The following is a 23,254-nucleotide window of genomic DNA, read 5'->3' on the forward strand; positions in this document are numbered from 1 at the left end:
TTTCAAGAATAAGGTGTTTTATTTTTTCAAATTTCAAACGAGTCGTATGTCACTTTACTTTTAAATTATCCGTTTCTTATGTATATCTCATTTGACATGATGATGCAACTAAAGTACCATTCTACACGTTGAAATTGTTCAGGGCCTGGAGGCTTTTTAGGAAGTTTGATTACGTTCGTCTGTCAAATGGGTTAAAATTGACGGTCAATGGTCATGTTCAAGTTATGTGCTATTTTAAATTTTTTTCTTTCACTTTTGCCCTCACTTTAGACCGAGAAAATGACTCTTATATCCTCCTAAACCCTAATCCAACACATGAAAACAATTTAAAATGAGGGCAAAAGTGGAAGAAAAAAAATTTAAAATGGCACATGACTTGCACATGACCATTCACCGTTAATTTTAACCATTTTGACTGACGAAATAGGACTTTGTCATAAGATGATAATTTGATGGAGTCAAGTGTCATAGTTGATAGTTCATGAAGAAAAAGTGTTAAGAGCATCTCCAGCAGTGTAGCTAAAAGAGAGATATTAGCTACATTTAGCTATTTTTGTCATTTTTTTTGCTCCAATAGAATAACTTCATATTAGCTATTATACCTTAATTGCTATAGTGAATAGCTTCATATTGCTATTCACTGTAGCACACTAGATTGTTAAATATAATATTATTTTCACATTATTTTCTCTCTCTCCCTCAACGTTTCTCTCTCTTCTCTCTTCTCTGTTCATGAATTTATGCTACAAATTCAAGTCTTTTTTGAATCACTAAAAACTCCCTCAAAAAAATTGAATAGCATGCATATTGACAAACTAAAAATGGAAAAATAAAAATAACATACAGGTATGCTGCGTGAATCAATTCTATTGTGATTTACAAGATGATGCAAAAGTGGTCGTGGATAAAAAAAAATAAAACGAAAGATTAAAAAATAATATTTAATAAAAAAAAGAATGAAATAAAGAATCTGCTGGAGTTGGTATTAAAAAATGAGTAGCTAAAATAGAGAATTGTGCTTTTTGACTAGGTAGAATACCTCTTACTGCTGGAGATGCTCTAAGACATGTAGTTCATGGGGCAAAATGTAATTACCCCTAAAAATAAAACATAGGATAGGATTATAGATTTATAGGAACCCCAACACCATAAAAAAGACCAGTGAATACATTATCAGTATCAATAAAAAACAAAACAAATGAATATGTATCAAAGGTTTGGTCCAATAAAATTATCTCCCTATTTGGGATTGGGTTAATGAATTTAAAAAAATGTTTTTAGTATTAAAAAAACTCTTAGACAAAAATTGTTTTATTTGTTAAAAAACTTAAAAAAAAAAAAAATTAAATTTTTTTTTTTTTTTTAAAAAAAAAAAAACCTTCTTTGCTCTAAAAAGTTGATAAAAAAGTTTAAAAATGAGGTTTTTTTGTTGACAAAAGCTTTATTTCTCAATGGTAAACAACCAATAAGAATGGTTTTTTTTGTTTTTTACCATTAAAAAGTTGATTCTGCTTACATTTAGAAGAATGATGCGACTCAAAAAAAAAAAAAAAAGAAAAAGAAAGAAAGGATGATGCGTGAGGTACATGTATCAACTTATTTTCGTGTGAAAAATGATTGGTGTCAATATTTTGCTTATATTTTTTTCATATCATCTTATAAATTAACTATTAAATTTATAGACTTATGTAAACTCCATATAAGTCAAAGGTGGACTCCACAAATCTAATGGTTGATTTATTGAATTGTGGACTTATATGAACCACATATAAGTCAATAATAAATCCCACAAATTTAATAGTTAATTTATTAAATTTATAAGAAAAAATATATATATATATATATATATCGACAAATTATTAATACTAATCATTTATCTTTTTGTGTGCACATATGCGAATTCCAGTTGCATTTGCGTGCAAAAGGTATTGTCATTGCTTTATGTGTTGGATCATATTATGCATTTGAAAACTCAATATGAACACCTTTGAAAATAAAAACATTCTCTTTTTCTATTGAGTAATTCTCAGCCATACGATATTTACGTTATTTATAGAGATAAATAAAGTTTAATATGAAAATAAGCGTAACAAGCAACCAATTGTCCCTAGAAGGAAGAGACGTGTTATAGGTTCTATACATGGAACATACGAATGATTTTGAAAATTGTAACGATGAGGGACCAAAAGAGAAAAAGAATCAACTCAGAAGATTTGGAGATATTTTCGAGATCCTATCATCACAGAATGAATGCTAATTCTAGTATGTTGCAAAATACAACTCGTTACAATTTTTGTTTTATTTTCGAGGAAATACAACTTGTCGTGTAAATCTAAAGGAAAGTCGGAAACTGCCGCAAAAGTACATGAATTTTAATTTTGACCAAGTGACTAGTTTTTCTCTAAAAAATAGAGAGGAATAACTATTTCTTGAGCGAATAAGTTTTCCAAAAAAAACTCATTATTATTATTATTATTATTTATTTTTCTGCAAATAATAAAAAAAAAAAAAAACAAAAACACCTGAAAAAGAACTTATTTTTAATTTCTAATACATAGTAAACAAAACAAAATCATTCAAGATCCGGTTGAACTAATATATTCAAATAAGAACCATTTTAATTTCTAAGTTGAAACTAGAACTAGAAGGACCCGAAACTACAATAAAACATATTGCTTTTTAATAGGGAAGAACATCGTTCCTCATGTCTATTTGCAAAGACTCTGCTAATTAGCCCAATCATGTAGAGAACATTAAACAAGAACTATTTTAATTTATAGGTTAAAACTGGAACTAGAAGAGCCTTAATTTACACTGAAACATATTGCTTTTTAACGTAGATGAACATCATCCCTCACATCCATTCACAAAGGCTCCGCTAATTAACCCAAAGAAAGAATACCGAAAATAAAGACATAAAACCATGTTGAAAGCAATTTTTCCAATTTTTTTATTTAAAAATTATGATTATTACTTTATTATATATATTTTGGGTTTTTTAGTAATTTTAGTACAATTCTAATGAGAGAAAATGTGTTGTCACCAAATTAAAGAATAGAATTAGATATTCCATTCTATCTTCTCTCATTACCCATAATTGCTATTATTTTTCCATGTCAAAAAAAAAAAAAAAAAAATTGCTATTATTTTTCTTAATATAATAGTCATTTTGCGTACCAAACGAAGCATTAATAAGGCATTGTATATATATTTTTGGTCCAATTTTTAACAGCATAAATGCCAATTGACATTTCATCATGTAAGTTCAGTATGAATTTCATCGGTTTATCATCATGCCACATATGCAAAGTTATGCCTAAAAGATTAAAAAAATAATAATAAAGAAGTGAAAAGAAACTAAACAGACTTCCACCGCCCTTGTCTTAGTCGTCCCTTAAAATGATTATTTACATGTATTTTATTTTAATCAATTGCTTACAATTCAAAAAAGGAGCACAATCGGAAGAGGGATGAGCCAAGAAATTTTCCAAACACAGTAAAGAAGATGGCGACGAAGGTTAAGCCAACGATACAGTTGGCAATGGCAAGATCAAAGGAAGACATTACCACAGCATATGTGCCCGTGACAAATGCAAGTCCCATTGCTACCATTGCCCCCAAAATGAGGATGATGGCCAGAACGACAAGTTTCATGCGACGCTTTTCATCATTAATATCCTTCTCGAAAAGAAATGACATCAATAGGTGAATGAAGACAGCAGAACTTGACAGCACCATGGATATGGTATCCGTAATAACAAATGCATTAAAAGCAACACTTCTCCTTAAAAGTGCAGAGCCTGAGTCTGAGCATTCTCCTCCAACGAATCCAACAGGCATGGTTATACATGTTGCAAAGGTTACTGTTGCAATTAGTGCAGCTACTACCAAATGGACTTCCGTTGCTTTCTGCAACATTGATAACATTGATTTCCGCTCTTCTATTTTTCTGTCCCTTAACCTTTGTGTCCACGAAGGCCAGCTTGTGGTTTCGGCTTCGTAATTTATTACTCGTCGAGGTAGTTTACCCAATGCTTTCGAAATTTCAACCATCTGTGTAATATTTATACTGGTATTATTAGGAATTTTTATATAGCTTGTAATAAAAATAACATGTATAATTTTTTTTGTTTATTTTATAAGGAGATTTAGTATGAATTTTTTATTTGGGTGAATTTTCTTTTGATGATTTATTTTGGATTTTTATATGCCTCATGTTCAATAATTTTTTTTTTTTGTCATAATATGAAATTTGTTGCTGATTTATGTGTCAGAGTTTAATTTATTTCTCAAAACTATTAGTTATCGTAATTCAATTTTTGGAGTTTTAAAACATTAATCGATGATGTGGTAGATATATGTTATATAAAGATTCTCTTATAATGTTGATGCAGCAAATGAAGCTATACAGTATTAAAGCCTCTACTCTAAATATAGAAAATGAGAATATATATGTAGAAACATGTTATTTAATCAATAAAAAAAATAGTAAAACAAGTAGAAACTATTATAGTCCCCAATGTACATTATCAGTTGTTTTCATAGATTTTTTTTTTTTTTAAGACCAACAAATTAACATACAGTCATAGCCTAACCGTTAATATTAATCAGACATATGAAATGATTTTTCATTGTGGAGATTCGACTCTACACCCTAATATATGCCTTGATCACTTGAAAATATTCTTAAACTATTGAACCACCGCCCTATATCCTTTATACTTTTACATTTTTACTCTTAAAGGTGAGCATGGTTAAGCCATTTGACTTGTGTTGGTTCATGACATGCGCCTTATGACAAAGTCAATTATACTTCTCAAATGACGCAATCAACCCTTTCTAATTAAAATTATGAAATTAACCCTTAACAATTCCACCGTTTATACAGTATAAATAGCAAGCTGAACTGGACTGCCAATTTGGAGTTGGAAAGGGTTGGAAAAGGGGCCCACGACTCAAAGTCTTTTAAGCAATGGCCCAATGGGACGTCCATCATCGTGAGTAGCCCATGGGCCAACCTAATCCAACTTTCTTTTAGGGCCCATTGGTAAATGCTCATTGGTAAAGGCCATGTCACATGGAAGCTAGAAAACAAATGTTTTACTGATATAAATTTTACGGTGCATTTGATCCAGTAATTTCACTCGTTTCTAAATAATATTGTAGTCTTGTAAATGTCCAGTTTTGCAGTGCGTTAAAAAAAAAATAATAATAAAAATAAAATAAAATTACAAAGGTGAAAAAGGAATGTTTGATAAAGTTTGTAAGAAGTGTTTTGACTTAAAAACAAATAATAAAACAAGTGTATTGGGTTTTGAAAAAAGTAAAAATTGAGAATTAATTTAGTGGGTGTTATACTTGAGAAGAAAAAGAAAGTTGAGAATTGGTTTGGTAAAGTTTTCAAGAGTGTTTTGTAAAAATTAAAAATTGAGAAATATTTTTTAAGAATAAAAGGTAAAATAATAATTAAAAAAAAAAAAAAAGTGTTGTACCATGATAGTAGTGTTGTCACAATAGTGGTAATTTGGCAGCCACTACGGAGCCGCAATAACTGTGTGGCCATTGCGCGGTTGGCAAAATCGTTGGTAGCCACTGCACGGCCACCAAACCAAATCACAATTTTAAATGTGATTTTAATAAAAGGTTAATTGTATTTTTAAAATTTTCATTTTTATTAACTGTATTTTGAAATTATTATTTTTTCAAATGGCAGTTTTTGAAACCACTAAACTCAATTGGCACTTAATTTAGTAAAAAAAGACAGACGCGCTATTCAAGGAAGAAAAATGATTATTTAGAGTGTGTTTGGCAAACAACATTGCACTGTTTTTGTTTGGTGAGGAAAAAAAATGAGTATAATAATTAGTATAGAAAAGTAAAAAAGTACTATTGAAAAATGAAAAAATTTTGTTTTGTAGTAATTTTTTTATTTGAATAGTAGTAAAAAGTAAATGATATAATATAAAAAGTGAATGATGTGATATAAAAGTGAGAATGTTTTTATGTTGATTTTTTTGGGGAATGAAATGAATTGTATTTGGGAATGTTAGTGTTGTTTAACAAACAAGGCCTTAGAGTTAAATTAGATAAATTTGTAAAAATAGTTTGACATTTACTAATGTTTCTTTAAATAAGATCGCTAGATAAAAAAATTATGTTTAGAGATTTTAAAATACATTAAATTTGTTTAACAATACTTTGATTTGAAATTTTCATGTATAATAATTCTATATCGACTTAATTATGGATTTGTTTTTTCTTAATTAATTCATAAGAAACTAAAATTTAATTCGTGTTTGAGCCTACACGTGAGGAAGAGTGTTAAAGTAATGGTTAAATAATTAAATTTACATCTTCCTATCAACTTAAGCTTTTGAGATTACTGGTAGTTTAACATGCTATTATAGCCAAAGGTTTATGAATTGAACCTTGACTCTGTCATTTCACCCTCCATTTTAATTAAATATTCTTGGACCTCACCTATTAAAAGAAAAAGGGAGTTTGAGCCTACACATGAGGAGGAGTGTTAAAGTAATAGTTAAGTGATTAAATTTATTTCTTCCAGCTTTTTGGATAATTGGCAGTTAAATATCGTGTAAGAAAAATGAGAAAATTAATATTGAATATACGTACAAATTTTTTAGTTTTCCCCTAAAAGCACATAGTTATATATGCTTAATCAATAAATAAATTTGAACTATATTCCTGAGAGAGCATATAAATGAGTGATTTTATCCATAATAATTTAGAGGTTATTTCATATTCTTTTATAATTTTAGATGTAATTGAACACTTATAGTAAATTTAGAAAAAGAAATAGGAGACTGATTATGAGAGAGGAAGAGAGGCAAAAAGTGATAGTTAGTTACCAGTTCGATGGTCCTCAAACAAAAACTAAAGAGATTTGCTTGGTGATAAATAGACGAATTTTTATGGAGTCTTAAAAAAGAACCAACCACCATCTCCCTGAAACGTTTTTTTTTCAGGTATGTTTTTTTGTGTGTGCGCGCGTGTACGTATAGCTTACACTAAATAATATAAATGGAGAATACAATTAGGTAAAGGATTTGGTACCGTTTGTTAGTGATGGTGGTGTTGCCCTCTCATGGGATGGGGGTGGGTACGTTGTGACAAATAATTGAAATAGCGGGGCCGGGGTTTTCAAAACTTGTTAGATTGCCCCTCCTCAATAACCAAAAACACATAAAAATAAAGCAATATGTAAAATTTTTTTTTTTTAAGATGCAAGATGAAATTATGTGTTACCTCTGTATGTGAACGTTTTACAGTTTTTTGGATCTCCCACGCGTTGTGGTGTTGTTTGTTGAAGGCCATCTTGTCGACTCGAGGGTGACTAACCAACTTCTTTAACTTTAATAATGATTCCGAAGAAGTGGCATATTTGGAATAGAAATGAAGAGGTGTATCCCCATCCGCATTCTTCTCATTCAAAAGGTTATTGAAAGACTAATTTTCTGTTACAATTGTCATGATTTTCTCTAGGAACCATTTGTCCCCTCCTTTGATAGCAAAATGGAGTACATTCTAACCTCTATTATCAACCAGTTCTCAACAATCTGGACACCTTTCTACAATTGTCTCCATCATCCAATAAAAACCATGTTGGGTTGCAATATGAAGAGTTGTCCTACCCTTTGTGTCTTTCCTGTATGCTACTTCTCTATTTTTATCCAACAATATCTCTATTGTTGAGCCTGAATAGTAGTAGTACTATGCAGCCAAGTGAAGTGGAGTCCATCCGTTATTGTCCACTTCTCTACTTATAACTTCAATGTTTTCAAGAATTCTTCTGACCATACCTAAAATAATTTAAATATGTTAAATTTAATGATTCTCTAAATGACACAATTAATCCGCAAGACTTGTGAGGATATTGAAAAAGGTACTTTATGATGATAATTGAATCTCAATGTAATTTATTAATGTTTAGTTTCTACTTTCTTCATAAAATTCAAATTAACAATAACCTCATATATAGTCACATGCATTATTGATCAGTCCTTATGCAAATAACTTGTATCTACTCCCTTCCATTATATCTTTTTCATGAGTTGAACTGTAACAGGCAAATGCTGAACATGGATTACATCAAGGTTCCATTTAATCTCCTAGGCCTTAATTTAATTGATAAATAGTAAAAAGTAAAAAATAAATATTTTAATGATATAGTGTTAGAGTATATTTGAATGATCATAAAGTTAGGGATTTGATGAAGATTAGATTAACCTAATTTAGGGGATTTGATTATGATTTGATCATCATAAATTAAGGGATTTGATTAAGATTACATTTATGTATAAGCTCTATAAATAGAGCATTCTGTATTGTAAACAAATCATTCAATAAGAGCTTAATGTAGCAATTTGGGCTTTATCTGTGGATGTAAGTCGTTGACCGAACCACGTTAAAATCTTTGTCTCTTATTTATTTTATTTCCGCAATTTATTTATATTTCTATTTTATTATGAATTCTATTATGGTATCAGAGCAATAGGCTAACTCCATTGTACGATCTAATTGTCCTGCGAATTTCTTTTTCCTTCAATTTATTTTTGTTTCTTGAAAAAAAAAAAAAAAAGATTTGCACGGCTGCCACTTTGCCCCTGCCCCTTCGCCAACATCAGGTGAATGTTGCTAGCCACCATCTTCCATTCCCGCTCACAGCCCAGCAGTTCCCACGTGTAAAAGATAAAGACTCTCATAAGATAATCTCCAGTCTTATCTCACCAGACTCAAGATAACAAGCTGCAATTGAAACACTTTAGATTAGGAAAATTACACATTTGAAATTGTATAGATAGATTACATTATCTCAAAAGAATTTGTACATTTGAATTTGAATTGTAACTCTTCATATTATACATATCATCAGCCTATGCTAGATTACAGCAAGGTGGAAAATATTAAATTCTTTGAATTTACAAGGTATCAGAGCTACCAAAAGACTAACGTCAAAATCTCCTTCCGCAGAATTTTTTTTCTTACATTTATTTTTTTTCTTTCTTTCCCTCACGTCATTCACCTGCTGCTCATCAATGGCTGCCGAACCCACTCCTTCTCAACTTGTTACCTCAACAAACTCACTCAAGACAATTACCCTACATGGTTGCCCCAAGTCATTTCACATCTCAAAGGAGGTTATCTTTTTGGGCATGTTGATGGATCTATTCCATACCCACCCCCCTCCATCACCACCGTGAAGGAGCACATCTCCTCCACTACAACGAATCCGGCTTGTCTCCACTGGGAGATGCAAGATCAAATCATCCTCGCCTTCCTTACCTCCGCCATATCGGAAATGATGATATCTCATGTCGCAAACTGCAAAATGTCCAACCAAGCTTGGACCAAATTAAAGACCTTCTTTGCATCTCAATCCAAAGCACGTATTTTAAACGTGCATTTTCAATTGGCCACTTTGAAGAGAGCCAACCTATCCATTGTTGATTATTTCCACAAGTTTCAAACTCTCATCGATGCCCTTGCAGCCGTCAATAAACCTCTCAGTGACCTTGAGAAACAATCGTTTCTCCTTACGAGACTTGGTTCAGAATACACCTATTTTGTCACCTCTGTTACAACAAGAGCTGACACCCTCTTCATTGAAGAAATTTATGCTCACCTATTGGCCCATGAGCTGCGTCTTGAACAAACTCAACCAGCCATGGACGTCTTAGATATAGCCATGCATCTTGCCTCCCAAAATAAACCTCACCGTGGTGGTTGTAGCAATCGTGGGGGCTACTACAACAACTCTGGGCGTGGCTCCTCCTTCAACCGTGGAGGCTACCGTGGTCGTGGCCGTGGCCCCTTCCCAACTGGTCGTGTCTCCTCCAATCGTGGATCTTCCTCCACACGTCCTATTTGCCAGATCTGTAATTGTTTGGGCCATGTTGCAATTGATTGCTACCGACGCAATGAAGAGCATAGCACTACCCAAGAGCCTCATCCCCTCATGCAAGCCAACTTCTCCGAACCATCAGGCGGCCTAGACCAAAATTGGTATCTTGATTCTGACGCCACACACCACCTCACATCCGACTTACACAATCTCAACCACCGCTCCATCAACTACACTGGATCTGACCCAGTCCATTTGGGTAACGGTACTGTTTAACCATTCAAAACATGGGTGACACCCTTCTATCCTCTCCTAATGCCTCTTTCCTATTGCACAATGTTTTACATGTTCCTCCCATCACAAAAAATTTACTGTCTATTCATAAATTCACTAGTGAAACCAATACTTTTATTAAGTTTCATCCTTGGTATTTTTTTGTGAAGGAACAGGGGTCGGGGAAAATTCTACTTCAAGGCCTGAATGATCGTGGGCTATACAAGTTCCCAGTCAAGGTCTCTCCTAGTCATCCACCTTCATGTGTCACTCCGTCTGTCAACCCGTCTTATTCATCTTTTGTGTCGACCAAATCTGCATTTGGTCATATTGGGGAACGCACATCTCCTCAAAATTGGCACGCATAACATGGACATCCAGCTTTCCGCATTTGTTTTAATGTTTTGTCTAGATTTAATTTATTAGTTTCGTCCAATAATCAGCTTTTGACATGCTCAGCCTGTCATATGTCAAAAAGCAAACAACTTCCTTTTACTTTGTCCTCAACACGTGTTAATCATCCTCTTGAGTTGATATACACTGATGTTTGGGGACCAGCTCCTATGTTTTCCACAAATAGCAATAAATTCTATGTTTCTTTTTTATATGCCTATAGTCCTTATACGTGGTTATTTCCAATCTCTCACAAAAGTGATGTTTGTTCTATTTTTCTGCAATTTCAAAAATATGTTAAACGATTTTTTAATTCAAAAATAAAAAATCATTCAATCCGATTGGGGAGGCGAATATCGCTCCCTCAATAAAATTCTCACAAAATTGGGTATCTCTCATCGTCTCTCTTGCCCACACACACACCAACAAAATGGTGCTAAGGAGTGCAAACACGGACACATAGTCGAAATAGGCTTAGCCCTACTCACTCATGCCCATGTTCCATTTGAATATTGGGAACAAGCTTTTCAAATTGCGTGTTATCTCATTAATCGCATGCCTACACTTCTTTTGAAAAATTCGTCTCCATATGAAATTTTATTTCAAACTTCTCCGGATTACACACTATTTCGTATTTTTTGGTGTGCATGTTGGCCAAATCTTCGTCCATATAATTCTCATAAACTGCAACCTCGATCTGTGCAGTGTATTTTTTTGGGTTATAGTATACGTCATAAAGGTTATCAATGTCTCAATCTCGAAAATGGTCATCTTTACATCTCAAGAAATGTTGTTTTCGAAGAAACCATATTTCCCCTCCAAACTCTGTTACCCAATGAAACACAAAATCGTTCGGATAATACCCATACCTACCCAACACCTCATCCTATTATCCGACAAATCTTATCCCCATTTCCTACGCATAACACACACTACAAGAAACTGACTCATCAAGGGCGACTTATTAGGGGCGACTTTATAGTCGCCCCTAATACTCAACTATTAGGGGCGACTTTTGAAAGTCGCTCCTAATAGTTAAGTATTAGTGTCCACATCCAAGTAGACGCTAATAGCCGACCCAAAAGATGAATATTAGCGTCCACTCTACAATGGACGCTAATAACTCGACCCTAATATACACGCGGGAATTATTCAAGAGGCGGGAAAAAGATCAATAGGGTCGACTTTGAAAGTCGACGCTAATACTTAGAGTAGGTAGAAAAATTTTAAAAAATAAAATAAAATAAAATTGATGACCAATAGCGTCCACTAAAAGTGGATGCTGAAGACTCATCATTAGGGTCGACTTTTAAAGTCGACCCTAAAGAGTAGGTAGAAAAATAAAAACAAAAATAAAAAAATAAAATTATTCACCAATAGTGTCCACTAAAAGTGGACGCTGAAGACTCATTATTAGGGTCGACTTTGAAAGTCGACCATAAAACTAAAGTATTAGGGTCGACAAAGTCGACCCTAAAGAGTAGGTAGAAAAATTAAAAAAAGAAAATAAAAAAATAAAATTGATGACCAATAGCGTCCACTAAAAGTGGATGCTGAAGACTCATCATTGGGGTCGACTTTCACCTAACACTTAAGTATTAGGGTCGACAAAGTCGACCCTAAAAAGTAGGTAGAAAACTTAAAAAATTAAAATAAAATAAAATTAATCACCAATAGTGTCCACTAAAAGTTGACGCTGAAGACTCATTATTAGGGTCGACTTTCAAAGAGTAGGTAGAAAAATAAAATAAAAAATAAAAAAATAAAATCGATGCCCAATAGTGTCCACTAAAAGTGGACGCTGAAAACGCATTATTAGGGTCGACTTTGTGGACTCTAAAGAATAGGTAGAAAAATAAAAATAAAAAAATAAAATTGATGCGCAATAGCGTCCACTAAAAGTGGACGCTAATACTTAAGTATTAGGGTCGACTTTGAAAGTCGCCCATAATAGTTAAGTATTAGGGTCGACTTTGTGGACGCTAAAGAGTATGTAGAAAAATAAAAATAAAAATAAAAAAATAAAATTGATGGTCAAAAAAAAATGAAATTATAAATTTTATAAAATTTATAAAATTATAAAATTATAAATTATAAATTTTCTAAAAAATAAAAATAAACTTTTATAAAATTATAAATTTTCTCTTAATTTGAAATTAAAACTTTTATAAAATTAAACTCTAATAAAAAATGAAAAATTAGTTCGATCGAACATTCAGTTCAACTCTAAGCATTTTATATTATATTAGTGTATTAGTTATAAAATGTTATTCCCCAAAAATTTACCTCCGATAATATGTCATTATTTATTTTATATAAATTATCAGATATTCGATCGATCGTGATAGGATCAAATGATTGATCAAACTTCAAACAAATTAAAGGTTCGTTCAAACATCCGTTTGGTCCTAGTGCATTTGTTCGATCGATCATGATAGAATCAAATGATCGATCAAACTTGAAACAATTGAAATTGAAGGATTGATCGAATATCCGATCAATCATAATGAATTAGTTCGACTGATTGTGATAAGATCAAATGATTGAAACAATTGAATTAATTCGATTGATCGTGATAGGATCAAATGATCGATCAAACATCTGATCGATCCTAATGAATTAGTTCGATTGATCGTGATAAGATCAAATGTTTGATTGAACATCCGATCGATCCTAGTGAATTAGTTCGATTGATCGTGATAAGATCAAATGATCGATCAAATATCTGATCGATCATAGTGAATTAGTTCGATTGATCGTGATAGGATCAAACATCCGATCAAAAATCCGATCGAAAATCCGATCGATCCAAGTGAATTAGTTCGATTGATCGTGATAGAATCAAATGATCAATCAAATGTTCGATCGAAAATCCGATCGATCAAACATCCAATCGATCCTAGTGAATTAGTTTGATTGATTGTGATAAGATCAAACATCTGATCGAAAATCCAATCGATCCTAGTGAATTAGTTCGATTGATCGTAATAGAATCAATTGATCGATCAGACATCCGATTGATCATAATGAATTAGTTAGATTGATCCTGATAAGATCAATTGATCGTTCAAACTGAATACAATTGAAGGTTCAATCGAACATTCAATTGAACTATAAGCTTTTTATATTATCTTAGTGCATTAGTTATATTGATCTTATATTATCTTTGGATTTTGTATTGATCTTATAATTAATTATAAGATAAATATCAACTTAATGATCTTTATCATAAAAATTTATTAAACGAAAATTATTAGTTAATATTAGAATAATAAAAACATATTACAGGAGAAAATAAAGAAAAAACAAAAATAAATAAAATAAATAAAAATTAAAAAATTATAAGTATAATTTTTTATTTTTTATTTTTTAAAAAAATTTTAGGTACATTAGGGGCGACTTAGAGTGCAAAAAATAAGCCCCATCCAGTGGCGGGGTATCTGAAATTTTTGGACAAAAAAATTTCATAAACTGCGTCTTTTTTTTCCCAAACCTTCAAAACACCATAATCCTCCCTAACACCCCTCTCACTCGCCTCCCTCATCACTCTCACTCTCACTCTCACTCTCAATCTCTCTACCGCCGCTCTCCCAAATTTTGACCAACGAAAGCTTTCATACAAGGCTTTGCTGAGAGAGAGAGAGAGGGAGAGAGAAAGAAAGAGAGAGGGTGGATCGTTCGGGGAAGCCAGAGAAGAAAAAGAAAAAGAAGGGGAGAAAAATCCTCGAGGTAACCTCTTTAAACTTTAAATTTTTGCAATTTTTGTGGCCGGTGTTCTTGTTGTTGTAGATGATTTGGATTAGTTTTTGAGAATATTGAATTTGCTTGAGGTGGATTTCGGTTGCTGAGAAGAGTGGTGTAACCTTGATTTTTATTATTTCTCATTTTTGTTGGGTTAGATTTTGTAGTTGACTTTGATTTGTGTTTGGAGATTTATGTTGAGTATCTCAAATCTGAATTGGGTAATTCTAATTTGGCGTTGGGAACCCACGGATTTCATTGCGGCATTCAGTCATATATGTAGTTTCAGGCTTTAATCACCATGTGCACGGTCTTATTTGCTCTTATCTAGAATTGGGTTCATTGTAATTTGTTGTGAAACTGTCACATGGTTTTGGATGTTGCTGAGTGTGTTGCTTATCTTCTAGGAATTGACTCTTCAACATTTGTACATGGAAGATTCATTGTCTTGCTCTTAAAAAACTTATTTGAATGTTTGCACTTTGAAATTATTCATGGCCTTGCACTGTAAGTGTTTGTTATGTTGTCCTTGAAGGTGAAATCTGCTATCCAACAAGCCCAGAGAAGTTTGGCGGTCAATGGGAATGAGGCAATGGCTGTTGCAACTTTGCTACAGCTTGTCGAGACTTTGCAGCTTAATCTAAAAGCTGCAATTAAGGAATATGCAGATTGGTACGGACGTTTCATGCCTCTGACAGAAGAGGTAAGTAAAGCATTAAGATTAAATCTGAGAACCTACTGCTCCATATTTTTTGAATTCTTGCATGCCCTTACTTCTTCTGGACGTTGCATGCAAATAATGGGATTGGTTATAAATTGATCATTAGTTAAGTTGATACAGCAAGTTATAGATGAAGATGGCTCTGTTAAAGACTCTGCGTTTTGTTCACTGTTACCTCACAGAATTTTCATCATTGCGGTTATGCATATTGTGACACCTAGGACTTTATTGATTTACTCTAGTTGAGATGGTTTCTGTGATATGTAGAACACTAGGTTGAACATTTCTGTTTTTGGTCAATAGCAATGCTTCTTGAGCAATATTCATTTGTTAAAAGATCCTGAACTTTCTATTGTTTCCCTTTGATCGACTGATCTATATGTTCTAAATATCAGTATCAATATTTATGAGTATTTCGTGATTCCAATGAGCAAGTTGTAACTCATAACTTTTTCCTTCTCTCATTTTCAAAAGGGCAGGGAGTGCTCTAAGTCCCTTCTATAACGTAGTCTCATTTCATTATTTATCTGGTGGGTCTGTAACTGTTTTTATCAGCAACAAGACCTCATTAAAGACCTTTTTTTAGTATATAAAACAATTTTAAAGCACAAGAAATTACTGTTTTTCTCCCATCCTGTACACGATATTGCAATTTGACATGTTCTGTCATTTTTTCCCTGTAATTCAGGCTTTTCTAGAAACAAGGCTTGAGGAGCTTTCTCATAACAAGGGGCATATCACTCATTACATCTTCACTGACTCAGATGTAGCAATAATGGTTAATGACCTAGGACAGATATTTCAGGATTATCCAAATTTTCATCTGGCTCTCACCTTCCGGAACAACAAAGCTCAACCTTTGAATTCAGGATTTATAGCAGTGAGGGGTACACCTGATGGCATTTTAAGGTGCATTATATTTTCTTTCTTTTAATTTTTTTTAGACGACGGTTGTTTTTGTTGAGAAAAGTTTTTAACTTATAATATCTGCTTGTCTACTGGCAATATAATTTTTTGTTGGTTTTGTTTGTCATTGGTCATGTTGAAATGTTTGTCAGGTTCATAAGTCAGATTATTTGCATATTCTCTAATCTTACTATTTTCTTTCTCAAATTTTTGTTCACTTTTTTAGAGTTCAACCCTAAGACGATCACGTGATCAAGTGCGGGTGCTCAAGAGAAAGGTAAAATCCAGTTTTTTATTCTATTTTCAAGTGTTGTTGTTGGTTGGATAGATAGAAACTTCGAGCTGTTGCCAGCGATTTTTTTTTTTTTTTTTTTCTGGGCAGTTTAAGTTGGCATATAAAGTTAGCACAGATTTAGTATACTTTTGGGCAAGAGCTTAAAATCACTATTTTTCTATGTTATTATTGATAATTTCTTCTTAAAATATGTTATTGCCTTCTCTTTTCAAATATATGATTTAATGGACAGCCTAATTAGGAATGAAAAGAATGAAACACCATTTATGGTAAGAAGCATGCAATAAAAATGTATTTATTTTGTGTTTTCATGATTTTTCTTCCTAGTAATTATACCATTACTGGTTCAAGAAGTGAGTAACATTGTGTATTTATTTTGTCCTCTCTGTATCTAAGACGAGACCAGCTCCACTGCTTTATCCAGCACTTGCTTTTTGAGTGACATTTGTTACATAAATAACATTACTAGTCCAGCCAATTATAAAAGTTTGAGCTGGGGGTCCTATTAAGTCAAGTGTGGATTCCTTTAGTGCTTCTAAAGGAATTCTTAGAAATAACTCTGCTAAAACATTCTAAATATAATGTATTACTTATATACATAGATTGGAAAAGGAACCTAATAAAACTAGGTGGAGGCGAGAAGCTGAGAACATTACCTTTCTTTACCTTACGAGGATATATAGTACTTCTATCTAACACACGAGCTATGTGCCATGACCCCTCAAGATCACATATCTAAGCCATCCTGCAATCCATTTAATATGCTCATCCAAACATTTGATAATATTATTGGTTGGAGTTTTGTTTTCATGATGCCCTTGCAGATGTTTCATCAACCGATTGTTCTAGTTAGTTATTCCTTGGTTGCTTAATCTGTGGAAGATAAATCTTACTATTTCAGACAACCAACCTTAACAATTTGTCAATCAATTCAAAGAGTTCAATAAAAGAGGAGGCTTTCATGTGAACAAGCATGTCAGAAGGAAAAAAAAAAGAAAGAAAGAAAGCTTTAAACGGACTATATGTACATTGATGTTTTAAATTTTTTTAGCCACATTTATCTTTAGTTTCACTCGAAACAGAGTACAATATTTTTACTTTTGTCATGATTAATAGATAAATTGTTCAGGACACGTTCAATAAATAACAAGATCCAGTTATAGGAGGCAGCTTGCTTTTGACATACACAACTGGCTATGTTGTTCCTCTCCTTTTGCTCATAATTAACATGTATTGGTGGGACTGTTATTGATATATGTTAGAAATATTGTGGTTAGGAGTTAGCCGATATATGTTACTCATACCAGTGTTTCCTGGTTCTGCGATCGATAGCAGTACCAGAGGGTTTTCAAGTAGGTTTTTTATATTTTGCGATCGATCGCACTCCAAAATGTCGAAAACCTACTGGTATTGCGATCGATCGCATATTATTTTTTTTAAAATTTTTTAGGACCATTAGGGTCCACTTTGTGGACGCTAATGGTTAACTATTAGTGTCCACTTTGGTTTGGACGCTGATAGTTAATTTTTTTTTTAAAATTTTTAGGACCATTAGGGTCCACTTTGTGGACGCTAATGGTTAACTATCAGCGTCCACTTTTAGTGGATGCTAATGGTTGATTATCAGTGTCGACTATGGCTTCTGTTTACATCATCTTTAGGGTCAACATTTCGACTTTTAGGGTCGATAAAGTGGATGCTAAAAGTGATCATTAGGGTCGACTTTAAGTGGACGCTGATAATCACGCATTTGATCATTAGGGTCGGACTATTAGCGTCGACACCTTTAGGGTCGAAAAGTCGACGCTGTTGTCAACAGCGTCCACTTGAGGACTGAAGTCGCCCCTAAAGACCTAAATTCTTGTAGTGACACTCTCTCATGCACACATCTCTCCAACTAGAATCCAAAACTCACATGACAATGCACCCTTAACTAGAATCCAAAACTCACATGGAAATGCACCTCTAGCTAGAATCCAAGACTCACCGTCAAGTGAAACACTAGCTGTATAAACGCAAACACACCCACGTCACCCATAACTTTATTTCCTACCCATCAATCCTCATCTCTCACGCCACACTCTCACATGCTGCCACCTACACAAACCAACAATGAAGCCTCCTCTAGTCATATTGTCCAGCCCATCAGAAATCCCACGCCCCATGTACCCGTGCCCCCTACACACACGTCCCCATTGTCTTCTCCAATAGCCGAAGCTCACCCATAGCCTCAATCTGAAAATTTCCAGATTTCTTCTCTTTCATCTAAATCACTCATACCCATCAATACACACCCCATGCTCACATGAGCAAAAAATAATATCACAAAACTAAAGCTTTTTCCTGATGGATCCACAAAATACCCCTCTCCACATGCTCTCATGGCTGATAGTGCTCTCAATATTACAGAACCCACATGCTACACTCAGGCATCTATGGACCCTCATTGGAGAATAGCTATGAATTTTGAGTTTGATGCGCTCTTACAAAGTAATACTTGGTGTTTAGTTCCTGTTTCCACAGCCAAGAATTTAGTTGGATGCAAATGGGTATTTCGCATAAAAAGGAAGGCAGATGGTTCAGTTGATCGCTACAAGGCCCGATTAGCGGTGAAAGGATTCCACCAACAAGCTGGAATCGACTACTCAGAGACCTACAGCTCGGTAATTAAACCAACAACGGTACATTTGGAATTGTCTATTGCAATTTCATCTGGTTGGTCACTTAGGCAAATTGATATTTAAAATGCATTTCTACATGGTCATTTATCTGAGGAAGTTTACATGTCACAACCTCCTGGTTCTGCTCACCCTCAGTTTCCCAACCATGTTTGCCGTCTTAAAAAAGCACTCATAAAAAAGCACTCTATGGTCTCAAATAGGCACCAAGGGCCTGGTTCTTTAGACTGAGCAATAAATTATTAGAATTTGGATTTAGAGCTTCAAAATCAAACACCTCTTTGTTCATATATAAATCTGCTGCTTGTACTATATATGTTCTTATATATGTTGACGACATAATTATTACTAGCTCAATTACTTCAGAAATTGATAATTTACTTCATAGTATGGCATCTGAGTTTGCAGTCAAGGATTTGGGTGAGTTAAATGTTTTTTTGGGCATAGAAGTGGCAAGGCTACATGATGGTATTCATCTTTCTCAGCATAGTTATATGCTAGACATTTTACGGAGAACAAAAATGGCTAATGGAAAACCTGTTTGCACTCCAATGTCTACTTCAGTTATTTTATCTGCTTTTGATGGTGAGGTATTTTCAGATCCCACACTATACCGGAGTACAATCGGTGCTCTACAATATCTGTCTATTACCCGACCTAACATAGCCTTTACAGTGAACAGATTGTCACAGTTCATGCACAAACCCTTATTACCTCACTCGCAGGCTACCAACAGGCTATTGAGATATCTAAAAGAAACTATTCATCTTGGTTTAAAAATCCAACAGTCCACATCCAATAGACTGCAAGCATTCACTGATGCCGACTGGGCTAGGTGTCAAGACGATCGTCGGTCTACAGGAGAATACTGTGTCTTTCTGGGGAAGAATCTAATTTCATGGAGTTGTAAAAAGCAAGCAACAGTGGCTCGGTCAAGTACGGAAGCAGAATACAAGGCACTAGCAAACATAGCAGCAAAATTTATCATGGCTACAATCCCTTTTATGCGAACTGGGGATCACTGTCTCACATCCTCCAGTCTTGTGGTGTGACAACATAGGCGCCAAGTATCTCTCATCCAATCCGGTCTTTCATGCTCGAACCAAACACGTGGAAATTGACTTTCATTTTGTTAAGGATATGGTAGCTTCAAAATCTCTAGACGTTCGGTTTATCTCATCCAAAGACAAGTTGCAGATATCTACACCAAGCCTTTATCCTCAATCCGATTTTCAAATCTACGTGACAAGCTCAGAGTTGTTACACCCCTACTGAGCTTGAGGGGGAATGTAAAAGATAAAGACTCTCACAAGATAATCTCCAGTCTTATCTCAACAGACTCAAGATAACAAACTGCAATTGAAACACTTTAGATTAGGATAATTATATCACGCTATGTCTGGCCTTCCACAGCTCCATCCAGCTCGTTGTCGCCAAGCCAGTCGAAGACCAGCTCGTCGCCGCCCAGCCGTCGCACCTTCCTCAGCACCGAACACAGCCTTGTAGAACTGCACGGTGTCGTTCGCCTTTGGAGTCTCCACCAACACCCAGCTGTCCAGCGGCCACCGTTACTACCGGATCCGGCATCCCAGCCCCGTTTCCTGTTCGCCCCATCCAGTCACTGCCGCCATCCAAGCCCGTGAAGCCCTTGCTTCCTTCAGCCGCACAACAGCCTTCCAGCGCCGCCTGCCACCATTCCAGCCGCACCGTTGATCTTCCAACCTCCATTCCGTCGATCTTGGCTTAGAGAGAAAAGAAGAAAAAGGCCCTATCGTGAGATAAGAATTTGAAGAAGATGAAGTGTGTTTTGTTCCAGGTGTGAGTTATCCTCACTTTAGTGCAAAGTTATTCCTATTCTAGTTTAGGAATATGATATTCTTGTTTAGTTGTTATATCAGGAGCTGTTTGGTTACGGGAATAAGGTTATTCTTATCCCAACTTATGTAAATAGAGTCATTTTCAAAAAAAGAAAAAGAAAAAGAGAGGCCTAAGTTGCCCACCAAAAGAGGCCAAGTTGCCCATTTTTCTTTCATATTTGGCCATTGGCCCATTATTTGTAATTTGACATTTGTGGTATTGCCCATGCCAAATGTTGGCCTTTGTGGTATTGTTTAAAATCCAGGCCCGACTTTTGTGATATTGTTTCAAATCCAAGCTCATTTCAGCCCATTGTTGGCTTTCATATTTGGCCATTGGCCCATTACTTGTATTTTGGCATTTGTGGCTTTGCCCATGCCCATTCCTGCCAAAAGTTGCCGATGTTCAAAATCCGATCTCGGCCTTCGTCACTGATCAAGATGTAAACTCAAGGTTTCACAAGTTCCTACCTTGAGTTTGAGGGAGAATGTTAGAATATATTTGAATGACCCTAAAGTTAGGGATTTGATGAAGATTAGATTAGCCTAATTTATGAAATTTGATTATGATTTGATCACCCTAAATTAGGGGATTTGATTAAGATTACATTTATGTATAAGCTCTATAAATAGAGCATTTTGTATTGTAAATAAATCATTCAATAAGAGCTTAATGTATCTATTTGGGCTTTATCTGTGGATGTAGGTTGTTGACCAAACCACGTTAAAATCTGTCTCTTATTTATTTTATTTTCGCAATTTATTTATATTTCTTTTTTCATTATGAATTATATCATAATGATATAGGGAATGATTAAGGGAAGTTATTGGGGTGTATTTTGACATAGGGAAGCAAAAAGTAATTTAAATTCTTAAATGTAAGAAAAATAACGAAAAAAACTGCTAGAATGCTCTAAGGCAACGTTGTTACCTTTATAGGCAAAGTCGGTAACAACTCGAGGATAAAATTGAATTTCGCACTAGCTTCAGGGAGTTTTACCTCGAAAAATAATTTGAGCAGGTATGAACAAATTGAAGGAAAAGGGTAAAAGTAAAAGAAATGATAAGATGTAAGACAAAGACAGTGGTGTACAAAAATATTATCTACAACGTGTTACGTGCAGTGTGGGATACCGTCGGGGGCATTTGTTTTTTTTTTTTACCACATATTGCTCTTTCTTTCCACGTGTTTCATGTAGATTTTCGTATCATACACTACTTTATTGATGTCCTCTGTAAATAATTTGAGCAGGTATGAACAAACTAAAAGAATGGGAAAAGTAAAAGAAAGGAAAAGATGTAAAGACAGGAGACAAAAGACAGTAGTGTACGCAAAGAATATCTACAACGTTTTACGTGCCACGTGCAATAATTGTATCATCCACTACGTTCTTTCAGACTTTGTCCCAAACTCCTTCTGCTGGAGACCTAACCACAACATATTGCACCGATCCTGTCATGTTTCATCCATTACTTTATTGTCCTCAGGCCTCAGCCCAACTTAATGAGCTGTTAAGTGTTGTAGCATGGACCAAGTAAGAATTCATTGTGCTAAGAAAAATAAATAATAATCGTAGAAAGTGTTAATATAAAATATAAGAGAATCGAGAAAATGTAGAATTTTGGGTTGGTTCTACATTAAACACTTACTTTCACCATAAAAAATAAAAAATAAAAAGAAAAAAATGTGTCCTAATAACATGTTGAAAATATTAAAATATAAAATAGGTAAAATATAAGAAAGCGAAAGCAAGAGAAAAAGAAGACACAACTTTAGAGAGTGATTCAAACTTAAGAAACCGGCCACTAGAAAGTGATCCATCGAACTACATCTTGTTTGTATTGAGTACTTGTTAATTTGATAATACAATAAAAATGCCTATTTATAGGCCATGTAAATGTACAATATAAGAGATGTAAACCACATGATAATTATCAGATTTTGGCATTATTGCATAATGATTAGATTCTGATATCATATGATAAGAAAAATATATAATTTTGATATCATAAAAAGGCTTAAAACTGCCACTAAGAATGGCTTGTTCTTATTCTTTCTCTTCATTTATTTGGGGGGTTGTCATTGAAAATTTGATCGTACTGACATTTAAAAGGATGGCAAGTGATTAGGTAAATATTCGCCGAATTGATCATCAACTCATTTTTGTGTATACACATGCGAATTCTATGCTGTATAGTATTATATATGTATTGGATCATATTGATGCATTTGAAAACTCAAGATAATTAAACACCTTTGGATACAAACGATAGCATTCCTATTTCACCTCTCTCTCCCAAAAACTAAATTTAGAAAACACAAGTAAAGTAAATATCCTGAGTTTATGTAGTTTTTGGCTAACTTGTGACCCACCCCTTAAAAGGCCATGCTTTATTCATCTGAGGAATAAAGCTTCGAATTCGAACACATATTGAAAAAAATGTAAAATTTCTGGTATTGGCCGGTTTTCTGGAATTTATGGAAGTTGAGTGAAGTACCAACAAAGGAACAATTTGTTTTCATTCACT

The 23,254-nt window shown here is 34.0% G+C and overlaps 1 protein-coding gene across 2 annotated transcripts; it reads left to right on the plus strand.

Moving 5' to 3' along the window:
* Positions 1 to 14,031: 14,031 nt before the first annotated feature.
* Positions 14,032 to 22,259, plus strand: LOC132185792 (uncharacterized). Of its 2 annotated transcripts, XM_059599585.1 has the most exons (5): positions 14,032 to 14,257; positions 14,805 to 14,972; positions 15,679 to 15,899; positions 16,123 to 16,173; positions 21,978 to 22,259. In XM_059599585.1, the coding sequence occupies exons 2-4, from the start codon at positions 14,862 to 14,864 to the stop codon at positions 16,133 to 16,135; spliced, it is 345 nt and encodes a 114-aa protein (XP_059455568.1). In that variant the 5' UTR covers positions 14,032 to 14,257; positions 14,805 to 14,861; the 3' UTR covers positions 16,136 to 16,173; positions 21,978 to 22,259. The 2 variants fall into 2 exon arrangements, with proteins under 2 accessions (XP_059455568.1, XP_059455567.1); XM_059599584.1 differs by lacking the exon at positions 21,978 to 22,259 and having other exon boundaries at positions 16,123 to 16,738.
* Positions 22,260 to 23,254: the final 995 nt, after the last annotated feature.

Source organism: Corylus avellana, chromosome ca6 (genome assembly GCF_901000735.1).
Source record: "Corylus avellana chromosome ca6, CavTom2PMs-1.0".
Lineage (NCBI taxonomy): Eukaryota > Viridiplantae > Streptophyta > Magnoliopsida > Fagales > Betulaceae > Corylus > Corylus avellana.